Here is a 15,487-nt window from a genome sequence, read left to right as displayed (position 1 = left end):
GAATGATGTAGCTTTGTGGACACGATGATTTGACATGGTTATTTATTTGATTGAATTCCGTTTTTATTTAATTGTGTTTCTTTGTTTTGATTTGACTGCAATTTACTGGCCATAAATTGTGTGTTGTCTGATTAATTCTACAACTCGGGAGAGGGACTAGGATTATAGATCATTAGAAACACATCGTTGAATGTTTATATAGTTCGGAAGGCATATAACGTTAGCGAGGCTTAGATAAGAATATCGTTTGCCTTTATCATTTAAATTTAGATTCTTATTAGGAAAGTTTGAATCGATTATTCGTCACTTGGGAAAGGAGGAATAAAATAATTAAGTGTTCTTGGCCATTAAATAATTGGAATTCATGAATATAAATTCAACCAGGAATAATTATCGTGGAAACTTGGTGAAATCATTTCTCTATATATTTTCTCTCATTGTTATTTCTCAACTCGGTGATTAGATTAATTCTTTGTTTTCAATTAATTCGTTTAAGCCAACCAAACATTTTACTTAATTTTCTAGATAAAGTCGGGACTATTCTAACTACAAGGATTGATATAATTTTAGTTTACACTCCTCGTGGGAACGATACTCTACTTCCACATATTAAAACTTGAAAATCGTGTGCTTGCGAGCGGTAAATATCGCAACAGTTGTCTCGATCAGTTCTTCAATCTTTTATGCTCAGTTTGTCAACTCCGAAATTAGGATTTCAACAATTTCTCCCTTTTTGGAGTTTGAAAAAACTTAGAATATATGAACTGGTATTGAACTCTGTAAGTAATCTTTCATTAACAATAATAATCTTTCACTGTACAGATTCGTACATAGAATGAAATAATAATCGAATGAAAGAATGGTAGTAATGTCCGAAAAACCAACCTACGTAAACCACATGCATGCAAATTATTTTAATTAACTAATTGTTTTATTTAATTGATTTTAAATTCTAGCATGATATTTATTATATGATGAAATCTATGATTGCATTATTAAATGATAATATGACATGATTACATGAAATTAAGAATTTTACCCGAACATTCGATAATAGGCAGGGAAAGGAGACCGGGGACGACCAAGACAAGAATAATTATTTTTCATTAAATGATGGCAAGGCTTCCTAATATGATTTTAAAATGATTTAATTTTTCTAAAAATGATGGAGTTCGAATTATTTTACGAGTCGGGATCGATTTTTCTCGGGAAGCCGGCTTTGGGCAAACAAGGAGTTTTAAAAGATCAAAAATATTATTTTTGGGAAACTAATTTTAAAAACTTTTATGTTTTAATTAAATAAGTGTTATTGTGCTCAATTTAATTATTTTAAGCAGGCCCAATTACCCTTGAGCCAGCAAGCCCAAAACCAAAGCCCATTAGTATACAATTAAATCTATAAATAACTAAACCTAGTGTTTAAACACCACAATCAAACCCCATCAGCAGCCGTAAATCACACCAAGCACACACCAATAATTTCAAAATATTGGGAGGGAGAAAAGGCTTGTGTTCTTCGTCGTCCGGTCGTCCAGCGTCGCACCCTCGCCAACGATCGTATATTCGAGCGTTATAAACGCAAAGACATGTTTACTAAACGCTTTTAAACATCATAAAAATCATAATATGTGTGTTCTAAATGTTTATGCATGAATAAAATAGGTACTCGATAATTTTTATGGTAAAACGTTTATACGACGTTTTTGCGCTTTTATGAAAAACGTTTTGAATCCAACGAGTACACTGCAAAATTAGGATGTTATATGAATGATTATTGGTTAAAACCTGATAAAATTTAATAGAAAACAGGCTGGAACCATGGGACAAAAAGCAGCAGAGGGCTGAGGGTGCATGGGGTTACACTTGATTCAAGGGGCTCGGTTAGGGTGCATGGGGCAAGAGGGCTCGACCAGGTCTTGAGGAGGGCTCTTACAAGATGTGGTTAAGTCCTAGGAAGGGTCCTAGCTGGGCTAGGATTCGTACTATGTGGCTGGAGAAGAGTCCTTGCGTGAAAGGACTCTTCCCACGCATGATCAAGAGGGGCCGAGAGATTTCAGAGGGCGGCTCAGTATGGGGCTGGGCTGGGTGCTCTGGTCGGTTCCCTAGGATGGTTCAGTGAGGGTTAGGAAGGGTTGGGCTTGGTGGTGGCCTAGGTAGAAGCCTCCACACAAATTTGACAGCAGCAGCGTACGTTGAGGAGAGGCGCACGACTTGTTCTTGTTTCAAGTGGTTAGCTGCTTGGGTTCAGGGGCTGGGCTAGCTTAGGTTGGGTCTGGGCGTGGTCTAGGGTGGTTAAGGTCAGGTGGGCTTGGTGGTGGTTCGACTGGAAGTGTCCTAGGTTGGCTAGGAGTCCATTAGCGTGGGTTAGCAGCTTGTGCAGATCTGGTGCTTGGTTGTTGGGCATGTGCGTGAATTGAGGGGCGTGGTTCGAGGGCTTGAACTGGATCAGGTGGGGTTTGAGTGTGGTCTAGGCTCGGTGAGGGTCAGTGCTGGTAGATGGTTAGGGGGCTGTAAGGTTCCTAGAAGGAGAAGGAGTCCCAGTGCACCAAAACTCTCGCACTCACCAAAGGGGTCAAGTGCTTAGGCTTTTAAAGGGTCTAAGGGGCTGGTCAGGGGCTTGGGATTGGTCAGTAGGGTTCCTAAATGAGTTGGCTAGGGTTTCTAGATGGGTTGGCTTGGGTTTGGCTCGAGGTGGCTCGGGCGTGGCTCGAGTAAATCGTGAGATGGCTCGGTGTGTCCTTATATGTGTTAAATTCGAAAATATAAAGGCTAAAATTGGAACCATGGGTCCACAGATGTGGTTCATGGCTCACAAGGGTACAATAAGTAATAAAAATGTTATGTTTAAAAAATTTAGGATCAAAATAATGAGTTTTGAATTTATCCGGGATTTAATTGCTTCACGAAACGTTAATTAAAGAATTAATTGAAACACCTAGATTTAAGCTTAATAAAATTATTAAAAATTATTTTTAAGCTTAAATAATTATTTAGAATATGTCCATGTCATTAAAAGTGAGAAAAAAATAAAATCGAGAATTTTTACGTATAAGGGTAAAACGGTAATTTTACACTTGAGAAAATACGAAATAGCTTGGCAGCGTCCCGAAAGATCATAATGCATGTTAAATGATTTTATGATTTAAAATGATGATTTTGATGATAATATGTTATTTTATGATTTATGGTAAAGCTGTGTGATAGGATCGGTTAGGGGGTGAAAGAGTGTTTAGAGGGGGGTGGGGTTTGAATAAATACTGACGATTTTCACAATCTTTTCGAATATTGATGAGTCAATTTAGTGATAAACTAAAACTCGAGAACCTTGTCAGTCGATATCAATCAGTTAACAGTAATAGTGCGGAAATAAACTGACTGATAAATAGAATAAAAACTGAAATAATGACACACAAGATTTTACGGATGTTCGGAGATTTCAATCACTCCTACGTCACCCCTTCTATCTAAAAAATAGGATATTTACTAAAAGACTTTGATCGATACAATGAGTTATAGACCCACTTCAGTCTTGGACTTAACAATGCCAAACTGAAACTCTTAGTTACAAAACGATTTACAGTACTCACAGAACTGAAATAACTAAGCACGACTAATTACAACAATTTCAGTTTGTACTTGTAAGCTCTAAGTATAGCCTTAAGTTATGAATGTATATAATAAGCGTGAGCTTTGAAGTTTGCAAAGATTTCAGCAGAGTAACAGCTTAGAGTTTTTCAAGAGTCGAGGTAAGAGTGTTCAAAAGTGTATCTCAGCTGCTCTTTCTCTGCTATTTATAGGCTTTTCCTCCAACGATAATATTGAATGCGATTTGAATCTTTCTATCTGTTGTTTGCCACGTCAACGTTCATCTGACAGTCGTACACTGTATAATTTCTGAAATGCGGCGTTCCTAATGTTCTTTGTACAATCTATCGGTGGTTGAGCTACGTCCTTTTCACTAATGACGTGTACAGCTGAAAGATCAACTGATAGGCTATAGCTGATAATCTCACAATTGTTTGTAGCAACTGATCAGTCAGTTGTCTGCGTAGTTCAGTCAGCTGGTTCAGTTGCCTTCGATTATCTGCGCATTAATCTTCAGTTATGGCCAACTGATAGTTTGCGTATATTAGATCAGTTACTGTCAGTCTTCTTGATCAGTTAGTTCAATATATTAAATGCCCAGTTTTTCAAACTTCTGAAATTAAGTTTCCAACAATTTTTCTCTTTTTGGTGTTTGGCAAAACTTGGAACATATGAACTGATCAACTGAACTCATTGTAGATAAAATAATCTCTTTCAATGTACATATTCGTACAAAAAATGAAACAATAAAATAATCTTCTATCTGACATAACTGATCTTCTAACTTAGTTCTTTTCTCAGCTGTTCTTTGATCAGTTGGTTGACTGGGTCTCTTTTCAGATTACATCTGCTGATCTTGTTCTTCTTCTTCTTTCCCCTTTTTGTCAAACGCCTCAACCTTCTTGGATAATAAATGAACATTCGATGAAACGTTTGCTACAGCATTCATCAGGATATCTTGCATCAAATCCATTCTCTTTGAGACAGTTTTTTTCCAAAAAATCAAGGCGTCTTGAAAACAAGGCTTGAGTTTGGAAGTGTACTTCAGTTGATGCTCTGTCCTTTTTAAGATCATCTATTTGGAAAAATAAAGAAGTAACATCCTTTGTGATCTGCTGTAGTTTTCCCATAATGAACTCCTTTGTAGAGTCGATTTTCAAAGTATGTAGCAATTGGGTTGACTTGACGTCAGAAATGGAAGTCATCATACTGACAAGGTCGGTCTGAATAGCCTGAATTTCATCGAATATAGATTCAGTTGCCATTGTTATACCAGGGGACTTGACTCCAAAGGTTTCTGGTTCCTGCTCCATGTTATCTCGATTAAAGATCACCATAGCCCTGTCAGTTGTTTCAATTTCAATACTAACCATTTCCGAAACATCTTCTGTTATGGCTTCCTGGTGAAGCTGTGGAGGAGAAGAAAGATTCGGATCAGCAGTGGTGCTTGAAGGCTCGTCAGTCAGGTGATCAGATGTTTGCTCAGCTAATACGAAGACTAGTTCTTCAGTTGGTTGAACAACTGAAACTGATGTTGTCCCTTCAGTTGGCACTTCTTCAGATATGGGTGGAACTACCTGTTCAGTCATGGTAATTGACTGAATTGGTTCTTCAGTTTCTGTTATAACTGCCTATTCAGTTGTGGCAATCGGCTGAAATGGCTCTTCAACAAGTTGCAAAATAGTATGTACAGCAGGTTCTTCAGTTGTAAAAAGCTCTTCAACTGCTCTTGTAGTGCTTAGCTGAATATCAGTGGCAACTGATTGAATAACTTCTTCAATGTTTGCCGATGATAATTCAGCATCAATATAAAGTTGAAGTTGTGCAGTTGAGGATGGGAGAGTAGAAGTTGACGGTTGCGCATCCTTTGAAGAAGAAGCGGTTACTTGTTCAGAAGATTCAGTAACTGGTTTCTTGGATGGCTCTTGCTGTTGAACTGATTGTTCAGCTTGTTCTTCTGATGAGAGATTGTGGGAAACTTCTGGAATAATCAGTTCTTGATCCAGTTCTCAATGCTTAATCTCCATCTACAGCGTGATAAGATCTGTGTCCAGTTGATCATGAACTGCTTTGTCATTAAAGGCAGTCGGACTGGTGGGATCATAGTTTTGGCTTAGCTGAACAATCATTTGTCTTAACTTCTTTGCACGCACTTGATCAAAGAAGTACTTTTTCCTCTGCAACGCTTGAACAATTGAAGCCGCTTTGACCATTTTAAGGACTATGGTTTCCAGGTCAACAAACTTCTTCAAAACTGACTTCTTCTCTAGTTGCCTGGCAAACACTTCAGTCCGAAATCTGACCCATTCATCATAAGCCTTGAGCTTATTCGCAGAAAACTCATTGATCTCGTTCCAAATTAGATCAATATGAGTTTGAATCACATTTGTGGGTCGGAGCTCTTCAGTCATCTTGCTCTTTCCCTTTGAGTTAGTCAGAGCATGAGGAATACTCAGCCCTGAAGTAGTTGCATCAATCATTTCTCTGATCACTATCCCCTTGGATCTGGCAAATGGTAGAGAAGTTCGGCCAGAAATAGTGATCAGTGAAGCTTGAACTCCAGCAGGTTTCAGTTTATCACCAGATTCGGTGATTGTCTTCTTTTATAGAGAAGAAGAAGGCGGTAACTGAACCTCAGTTGAAGATACAACTGGTATAGCTCTCAAAAGAGTAGCCTCGATTGGCTGTTCAGCTCCAGATTGCATCAGCCTTTCAGTTGGGATGATGCTCAGTATAGCTGCTGGTTTGGTCTTCAGCGTTCTTGGTTTCTTGGAGATTTTTGGAGAGGGAGTCTTCTCTGAATCAGTTTCACTGACAATCAGTTTGCATTTGATTGTCTTTTTTTGGACTGTCTTCTTAGTTTTCCTAACTGATTTGGGAGCCTCCTGCATCCCAATCTCCCTTTTCACTTTTATGAACTGTTCAGGAGAGATGTCCAGCTTCAGCTTCGGCAGTGGAACACTCTTGGCATTGAAAATTTTTAATTTGGATAACCTCTCAGAGGAGTTATCCACCAAACCCTTGCATTTGATCAAATAGCTGAGCAGCACTGCAAATCCCTTCGATTGCTTTGAAGACTGAAACATGTTCTTCAGAAAGTTGAAGATGATACTTTTCCATTGCAGTCTTTTTCTGGTCATGATAGCAGTCATGACTTGAAATTTCTCCAGGGTAAGAGCAGCAAAGGATCCTGCTTTTTCTAGTAGCCCTTTGGCCACGATATCAGCCAGTAGCTGGATTTCTGGCTTCAACTCTTTCTTGGGATCAGAAACTTTGATCTTCTGTCCATCAGCAGAAAGTTGAGTTTGCATTTCCTGAACATCAGAAGATTTTACCTCAGAAATATTTGCTAGCCCATCAGTAGGCAGCTGAAAGAGGTTGCTGAAGGAGTCTTCATCGATTATCAACAGCTGATTTTTGATAGTAGTAATGATATTGCCATCAACAGAGATAAATCAAGTGGCATAGAGATCCTGAATCTCTTTAGGATAAATATCTTGAGAAGACAATCCCAGAAAAATCTTTAGGCCAGCATCTTCCAGTTTTAGAAATACATTCTTGATATCCTCGTCTTGAACAGACAGGACTGAATCAAAGTCAATCGCCATTGCATTCAAAATGTATGCTGGACTTAATTTTGCCATTTCTGAGAGTTTGGTTATCTGCGAGAAAGAAAGCTTTGTGTATGAGTTTGCTCTGTAAACTGAAATGCTCGTAAAGAAGAACTGAAATGAAGCGGGTTAATGTACTTATGTATGTGAATGTTAAAATTTTTGGGCACGTGTCAGTTTGAGAAAATTTGAATAAAAGCGTGTATACGTTTAATGAAATCATGTGTAAAATATAAACGGACTACGAGGGTCCACGTTTAAAAACACTATTCATTGAATGACAACAATTAAATGAGAATTATCAGTCACATTACTTAATTTGGAATATTTATCGAATAATCAGTTAACTTATTGGATATGATCAATTCGATTAGTGGCTGAGTGATTAGTTGAAAACTGAGTCAGTTCAGTCGATGATCAACTGACTATTGTCTTATCAGTTAACTATTTAAATTCGTCATTCCCCCTAAATAAATGCATATTTTAATTTGAAAAATAAAATGACGGTTATAATGATGATGCGTAAAAAATAAATAAAAAAACTTATTATCAGAAGATGAATCATCCGGAATAATGATTGCGCCTCTTCAGATGCCTCACATCTCAGCTATAAATAAGAGTGAAAGAGTTAGACATCAATTATCAGTAGATAAAGCAAGACAGGTGAATAGCAATGGACAAGGCAGGGAGTTCCACACAGCCAGACCTCGCAGAGGAGTTCATGAAGTCTGTTGTTGCTGCTAGGAAGGCTGCTATGGAGGATATTATCTTGGAAAAGATATTGAAGCTCTGGATGAAAATCCAGGAGCTTCATACCTCCTATGAGGAAGGAGAGGTTGCTACCCCTAAAAGGGTGGCAACACTGAAGAAGTATCGGCGGGGCCTTCGCGTCACTGATAATGTAAACATATTCTCAGATGAAGGTGTCTACCTTCTGCTCCTCCTCAAGGAGCGGAGGACTCTGAGGAAGATCTCTTCCTTAGAGGACTTCCTAAGGACCTCTACTGGAGGATTGATCATTTGGTTGACCTTCTGGAGGTCCGCAGTTAAAAAAGAAATCACCCATGTACGCTCATTTTTCCATAAATAAAATAATTATTATGTTTTAATGCTGTGTTACTCTTACTACCTCTTTATTTTCTGCATACTGACTGGTGACAACTGAATACTCAACAAGATAATAACATCAATAAAATTATATTAAGACAAGTCGATTAAGCCAAGAATGTTGCGAAAGTGAGAAAACTTAGTCTCGGGTAATGGCTTTGTGAAGATATCTGCAGCTTGTTGTTCAGTTGGTATGTATTCCAGTCTGATTGCTTTTTTCAGAGCATGATCTCTGATTAAGTGATGCCTAACATCAATATGCTTGATCTTTGAGTGAAGAACTGATTGTATGTGATTGCAATCGTGCTTCTATTATCACAAAATTGGTGATTTTTTTGCAATGACTCCATAGTCTTTCAGTTGTTGATGAATCCAGAGCAGTTGGGTACAGCAGCTTCCAGCAGCAAGATATTCTGCTTCAGTTGTGGAAGTTGCTATGGATGTTTGCTTCTTGCTGAACCATGAAATCAGTATGTATCCTAGAAACTGACATGATCCACTGGTGCTTTTATGATCTAGCTTACATCGTGCATAATCTGCATCTAAATATCCAACTAAATTGAAAGAAGAGTCTTTAGCATACCATAAGCCCACATTTTGTGCGCCTTTAAGATATTTTAAAATGCGTTTGGCAGCTGAAAATTGCGATTGCTTAGGATCTACGTGAAATCTAGCACACATACAGACAACAAATACTATATCAGGACGAATAGCAATTAGGTACAATAATGAACCTATTAAACCTCTATAAAGTGTCGTCTCCACTGATATTCCTCCTTGATCATTGTCTAGTTTGATCGATGAACTCATGGGAGTACTTGCAGCTGAACATGTTTCCATGCCAAATTTCTTAAACAAATTCTTCGTATATTTGGTCTGACTGATAAATGTACCAGCCTCCAGTTGCTTCACTTGCAGACCGAGGAAAAATGTCAGTTCACCCATCATTCTCATCTCGAATTTTTCCCGCATTAACTTGGCAAATTTCTCACATAATTTGGGGTTAGTTGACCCAAAAATTGTATCATCAACATATATTTGCACAAGTAAAATATGATCATTCTTTGAAAATTTGAACAGAGTCTTATCAACTGATCCAATAGTAAAATCATGATCAGTTAAGAATTTTAAAATAGTTCCATACCAAGCTCTTGGAGCTTGTTTAAGACCATATAAGGCTTTGTTCAAATGATAAATATGATCAGGAAGAGAGTGATTGATAAAACCTGGTGGTTGTTCAACATATATTTCTTCCTGCAACTGACCATTCAGGAACACACTCTTCACGTCCATCTGGTAGACTTTGAAGTTCTTGAAAGATGCATAGGCAAGGAACATTCTGATTGCTTCAAGTCTTGCAACTGGTGTATAAGTTTCATCGTAGTCTATTCTTTCTTCTTGCCTATATCCTTGTGCTACAAGTCTCACTTTGTTGCCCACAATTGAACCATCTTCGTTTAGTTTTTTTCTTTATACCCACTTTGTACCTATAATAGTTTTAGAAACTGGTCTTGGAACTAAGTTCCAGACATTGTTATGGGTAAACTGATTAGCTATTCTTGCATGGCATTTATCCAGTTAGGATCAGCAAGAGCTTCATCAGTTTTCTTTGGTTCCAGTTGGGAAACGAAAGCAGAATGAATAAATAAATTAAACATTTGATTCCGAGTTCTTACCGGATCAGATGGATTACCTATCACCAATTCTTGAGGATGTGATTTTTTCCATCTGTACTCAGAATTTGTTGCGTCCATCTCAGCAACTGCTTCAGTGGGCAACTGAATATTTTCTTCAGTTTTAGTTGGTGGTTTATCAGTTGGTAACTGAGTATTATCAATTTGCTCCACCAACTGATTATCAGTAACAATTTCTTGTTCAACTGATTGATCCAGTACTTCTGGTTCTGGTGTTTGAAGGATATTTCAATTAATGTGATTTTCTTCTTCATTATCATCTTCCAAACTAATATCTGATCAACTAGATCAACTGGATCAGTTGGCTTATCAGTTAGCACAGATTCATCAAATACCACATGAATAGACTCTTCTATATTCAAAGTGCATTTGATAAAAACTCTGTAAGCTTTACTAACTGAAGAATGTCCCAAAAATATTTCCTATGCAGATTTAGCATCAAAGGCTTTTAAATGATTTTTGTCATTGTCAAGATTAAAACATCTGCAGCCGAATATTTTGAAATAAGAAACCACACTTTTGCGTCCATGCCAAATCTCATACGGTGTTTTCAAATGATTCTTATTAATCATTAATTTGTTCTGAGTGTAACATGCAGTGTTTACTGCTTCTGCCCAAAACCTCTGAGAAATACCAGAATAAACAAGCATTGGTCTAGCAGCTTCTTTAAGGGTTCGATTTCTTCTCTCAGCTACACCATTTTGCTGAGGAGTTCTTGCTGCTGAGAGCTCATGCTTGATCCCAGTATTTTCTAAAAATTGTGAAAGATTTTGATTGATAAATTCAGTCTCTCGATCATACCTTATTCGATCAATCCCAACTAATTTTTCATTTAATAGTCTTTTAAAAATCTTAATCAGTTATGCAGCAGTTTGGTCTTTGGATTTGAGAAAAATAACCCAAGTAAATCTTGAAAAGTCATCCACGACTACTAAGGTGTATTTCATTCCGCCTAAGCTCATGACTGGTATAGGACCAAAAAGATCCCTATGTAGCAGTTCTAAGAATTAGAAAGATGATTTACAACCCTTTTTTTAAATGAAGATCTTACTTGTTTACCAAACTGACATGTTGAACAAATTTTTTATCTTTTGAAAAATCTATTTTGGGCAAACCAATTACAAGATCATGTTTAATCAGATAAGCAATAGATTTAAAGTTTAGGTTGTTCAACCTCTTGTGCCACAACCAATTTTTAGAAGATTTGGAAGCTTTAAGACAAACTGGTGCATAAGGTTGTTCGGTCTAACTGACTTTATAGGTGTTTCCACAACTATTGCCAATTAGGATGACCTCATTAGTTGAGTCTCTAACTAAACAAGTATGTCTGTCGAACTGAACTGAGAATTTATTGTCGCATAACTGACTGATGCTAATTGTAAAGTGACCATGGATAAGCTTATCCTTTCCCACAGTTTTACCTTTGGAGTTGTCTCCAAAACTGATGCTTGGACCAGTGTATTTGATCAGTTGGGATAGCAAATTTGCATCCCCTGTCATATGACGCGAGCAACCACTGTCCAAATACCAGATTGATTATTTGTTTGTACTTGTCACCTGCAATCACACATGATGAATAACTTGGTACTCATATCTATTTGGGTCCTAGACCGATTAGTCCTTTAGGAACCCATACTTGGATTAGTCTAACTGAACAATATGTGCTTTGGCCTTGTTTAACTGGTTGTTCACCCTATATCTTTTCTGAACGGGCTTACTGTTATAGTAAATGGAGTAGTCATTAGAATAGTTCAGATATTTATTTCTGAACCTTTTTGATGACTGACTTCGTGGGTCGGTTGAAATTTTTGGGCTATAACCAATACCATACCTTCTAGCCTTGTTCTTATTTTCAATAGGCTCTACAACTGGTTTACTTGGCTCAGGTTCTTCTTGTACCATAACAGATTTAACAAAGTGAATATATTTCCCTTTTCTCATGTTCAGTTTTGGTTCAGCATCACCGGTGGAAGTAGGGCTGGGAAAATATACCGAAATATCGAAATACCGAAATACCGTACCGAAAAAATCAATATACCGAAATATTTTCGGTATCGGTATCGGTAAGTAAATATTTTTTTTTCGGTATTTCGGTATATACCGAAATACCGAAAATAAATTTTTTTATTATTTTTTTTAAAAAAATTTGTCGGTATACCGACCAAATTTTCGGTGTCGGTACGGTATCCGGTATGAACTTTTTCATATCGAAAATTCGGTATACCGAACATTCGGTATATCGAATTTCCGGTATCGATATGGAAAAATTCCATACCGATATTTACGGTACGGTATACGGTACCATAGTTAGGTACGGTATACCGTACTATACCCACCCCTATATGGAAGTTTCATCTTGGTTGCTGAATCCTAAACCAGTCTTATCTGAGACTGATTTTTTGCATATCTTGCATTTCAGCTAATGCAATAGATGATTTGTTCCATGCTTTAATAAGCTCAGTTTGCTTCGAATTTTCATGCATCAACTGCTGAATCGTTGATTGATTCTTGCTTCTTTCAGCATTGAGCTCAGCAATCTCCCGTTTAAGACTCAACAAATCAACTGAATCATCAGTTTTAGTTTTATCGTCTTTGGGATCAGTTTGCTTTGCTCTGGCCTTCTCAAAAGATAAGGCAAGCTCGTGATACTCATTAACCATGTCATAAAGTGTAGAAATGAGTTCATCTCGTGTTAAATCAGTTGAACAAAAGTCGAATACATGTTGACTGGTTGACTCCAGTTCTGTATCATCCGCCATCAGACACTTGACCTCTTCATCATCATCACTAGAGTAGCTCAAACTCTCAGGATCTGAATCATCACTGTCTGATTCTGCCCATTTTGACTTGCTTTTCTTAGCTAGATGCACCTCATGCTTCTTTCTGTAATATTTCTTGTCATCTTTAGATCTTTTCTTGTGCTCATAGGGTTTCTTTCCCTTTTCAGTTGAGCCTCGACTGTCCTTCTTAGGCTTGGGACAGTCAGCAATGAAATGACCAGTTTTGCCACAGTTTTAGCAATCACTAGGTTCTTCTTTGGAGTGATTTTTCTGATATTGTCTTTGGAAATTTCCTTGACTTCTTCTCATAAATCTTCTAAACTTTTTGACAAATAATGATATAGCGTCATTACTTAACTGATCAACAGATCTTTCCACTGAACCAGTTGGTTCCAGTTTAACAGCAGTTAGGACAGTTGTGGCAGCTGGTGTAGAAGGTTCCCCTTCTCTGGTTTGCATCTCAAACTCATATGCTTTTAAATATGCAAATAAATCATGAAGTTCGACCTTGTTCAGGTCCTTTGATTCTCGCATATCCATGGTCTTAACGTCTCATTCCTTGGGAAGACCTCTGACTACTTTCAATGCTATTTCTTTGTTTGAATACACCTTTCCAAGTGCATTCAGTTCGTTGATTATTCCACTGATTCTTTCATCATAATCATGCATGGATTCCCCAATCTTCATCTTGATATTGTCGAATTTTTGGACGGCAAGTGATAGTTTATTCTCCTTAGTTTGATCATTGCCCTCGCATAACTGAATCAGTTTCTCCCAGAACTCCTTAGCAGTTCTGCACATCTTTATCTTGCTGAAAGTGACTTTATCCAGCGTTTTGTATAGAATATCTTTAGCCACGTTGTCCAAGTTGACTTTTCTCTTGTCTTCCGTTGTCCATTCATCTTGGAGTTTTTCAAGGCGATGTGGTGCCCCCTCAGTAATGGCAACATCATTGTTTGCCTTCAATATTTTCATGGGTCCTTCTGTAATAACATACCACATATCGTCGTCTTGTGCAGCTGGATGAGCCTGCATTCTGATTTTTCAATCATCGAAATCCTCTCTGGAGAACATTGGAATTTAATTGAATGAAGACATGGTAATCAGTTTATGTAGAAATATTCAGAGACAAGATTCAACTGCTCTGATGCCACTTGATAGGATCGGTTAGGGGGTGAAAGAGTGTTTAGAAGGGGGGGTTTGAATGAACAATGACGATTTTCACAACCTTTTCGAATATTGATGAGTCAGTTTAGCGAGACACTGAAACTCGAGAATTTAACAGTAATAGTGCGGAAATAAACTGAGTGATAGATAGAATAAAAATTGAAATAATGACACACAAGATTTTACGGATGTTCGGAGATTTCAATCACTCCTACGTCACCTCTTCTATCTCGAAGATAAGATATTTACTAAAAGACTTTGATCGATACAATGAGTTGTACAGACCCACTTCAGTCTTGGACTTATCAATACCAAACTGAAACTCTTAGTTAGAAAACGATTTACAGTACTCACTGAACTGAAATAACTTAGCACGACTGATTACAAAAATTTCAGTTTGTGCTTGTAAGCTCGAAGTATAGCCTTAAGTTATGAATGTATACGATAAGCGTGAGCTTTGAAGTTTGCAAAGATTTCAGCAGAGTAACAGCTTAGAGTTTTTCAAGAGTCGAGGTAAGAGTGTTCAAAAGTGTATCTCAGCTGCTCTTTCTATGCTATTTATAGGCTTTGCCTCCAACAGAAATACTGAATGCGATTTGAATCTATCTATCCGTTGTTTGCCACATCAACGTTCATCTGACAGTTGTACACTGTAGAATTTTTGAAATGCAGCGTTCCTACTGTTTTTTGTACAATCTGTCGGTGGTTGAGGTACGTCTTTTTCACTGATGACGTGTACAGTTGAAAGATCAGCTGATAGGCTATAGCTGATAAGCTCACAATTGTTTGTAGCAACCGATCAGTCGAAAACTGATCAGTAAATTGTCTGCGTAGTTCAGTCAGCTGGTTCAATTGCCGTCGATTATCTGCGAATTATCTTCAGTTATGGGCAACCGATAGTTCGCGTATATTAGATCATTTACTATCAATATTCTTGATCAGTTAGTTCAATATATTAAATGATCAGTTTGTCAAACTTTCGAAATTCAGTTTCCAACACTGTGCAATTTATACAGTTTAAAATGCTATTTTTGAAAAGCTGTGTTATTTTATGATTTTAAAAAAAAGAAAAAATATTTTGAGGGATGTGAATTGACTGTGACATATGATATATGATTTGTGTGGGATCCGTTTATGTGAGGACGATGAATTTACATTTTATGGGGGGATGTCGTGAAGGGAAAATGCCCCAGAGAGAGCCCATTTATGGAAAAAGACCCTAGAGGGAGCCCGTCTAAGGGAAGAGGCCCCTGAGGGAGCCCCGACGATTGTATTTCCATGGTGGAGCCTAGTGCACACCCCCATGGGCTATGTGGAGCAGAAGACTGATCAGTTGACCAAAGGATAAATGCTAGTCACTTTCAAAGATCAAACTTCACCCAAAATGATATATGATTGAAAGTGTGAGAACCCGGATTTTCGAAGCAAAGCACCTCAAAAAGCTCGGAAAATAGCTCAAAAAAAAGTCGAGGCAATGCAAAACCTTGAGAATTGATGGTAAGTCACTTGGAAAAGAAATCCTCAGCTCATAAGGTAAAACCAT

At 37.6% G+C, this 15,487-nt stretch overlaps 1 protein-coding gene across 1 annotated transcript; it reads right to left on the bottom strand.

The window, feature by feature from the left end:
• Positions 1-13,329: 13,329 nt before the first annotated feature.
• Positions 13,330-13,812, bottom strand: LOC140989470 (uncharacterized). The gene has a single exon (XM_073458663.1). The coding sequence runs from the start codon at positions 13,810-13,812 to the stop codon at positions 13,330-13,332; it is 483 nt and encodes a 160-aa protein (XP_073314764.1).
• Positions 13,813-15,487: the final 1,675 nt, after the last annotated feature.

The sequence above is a fragment of the Primulina huaijiensis genome, chromosome 12 (genome assembly GCF_012295235.1).
Source record: "Primulina huaijiensis isolate GDHJ02 chromosome 12, ASM1229523v2, whole genome shotgun sequence".
NCBI classification, from domain to species: domain Eukaryota; kingdom Viridiplantae; phylum Streptophyta; class Magnoliopsida; order Lamiales; family Gesneriaceae; genus Primulina; species Primulina huaijiensis.
Note: the sequence above shows the minus strand (reverse complement) of the source record. Positions and strands in the feature narration are given on the sequence as shown.

What these genes read in the sequence shown, in the direction of transcription:
- LOC140989470 (XM_073458663.1), bottom strand. Translation starts at nt 13,812, where the DNA reads ATGCAGGCTCATCCAGCTGCACAAGACGACGATATGTGGTATGTTATT.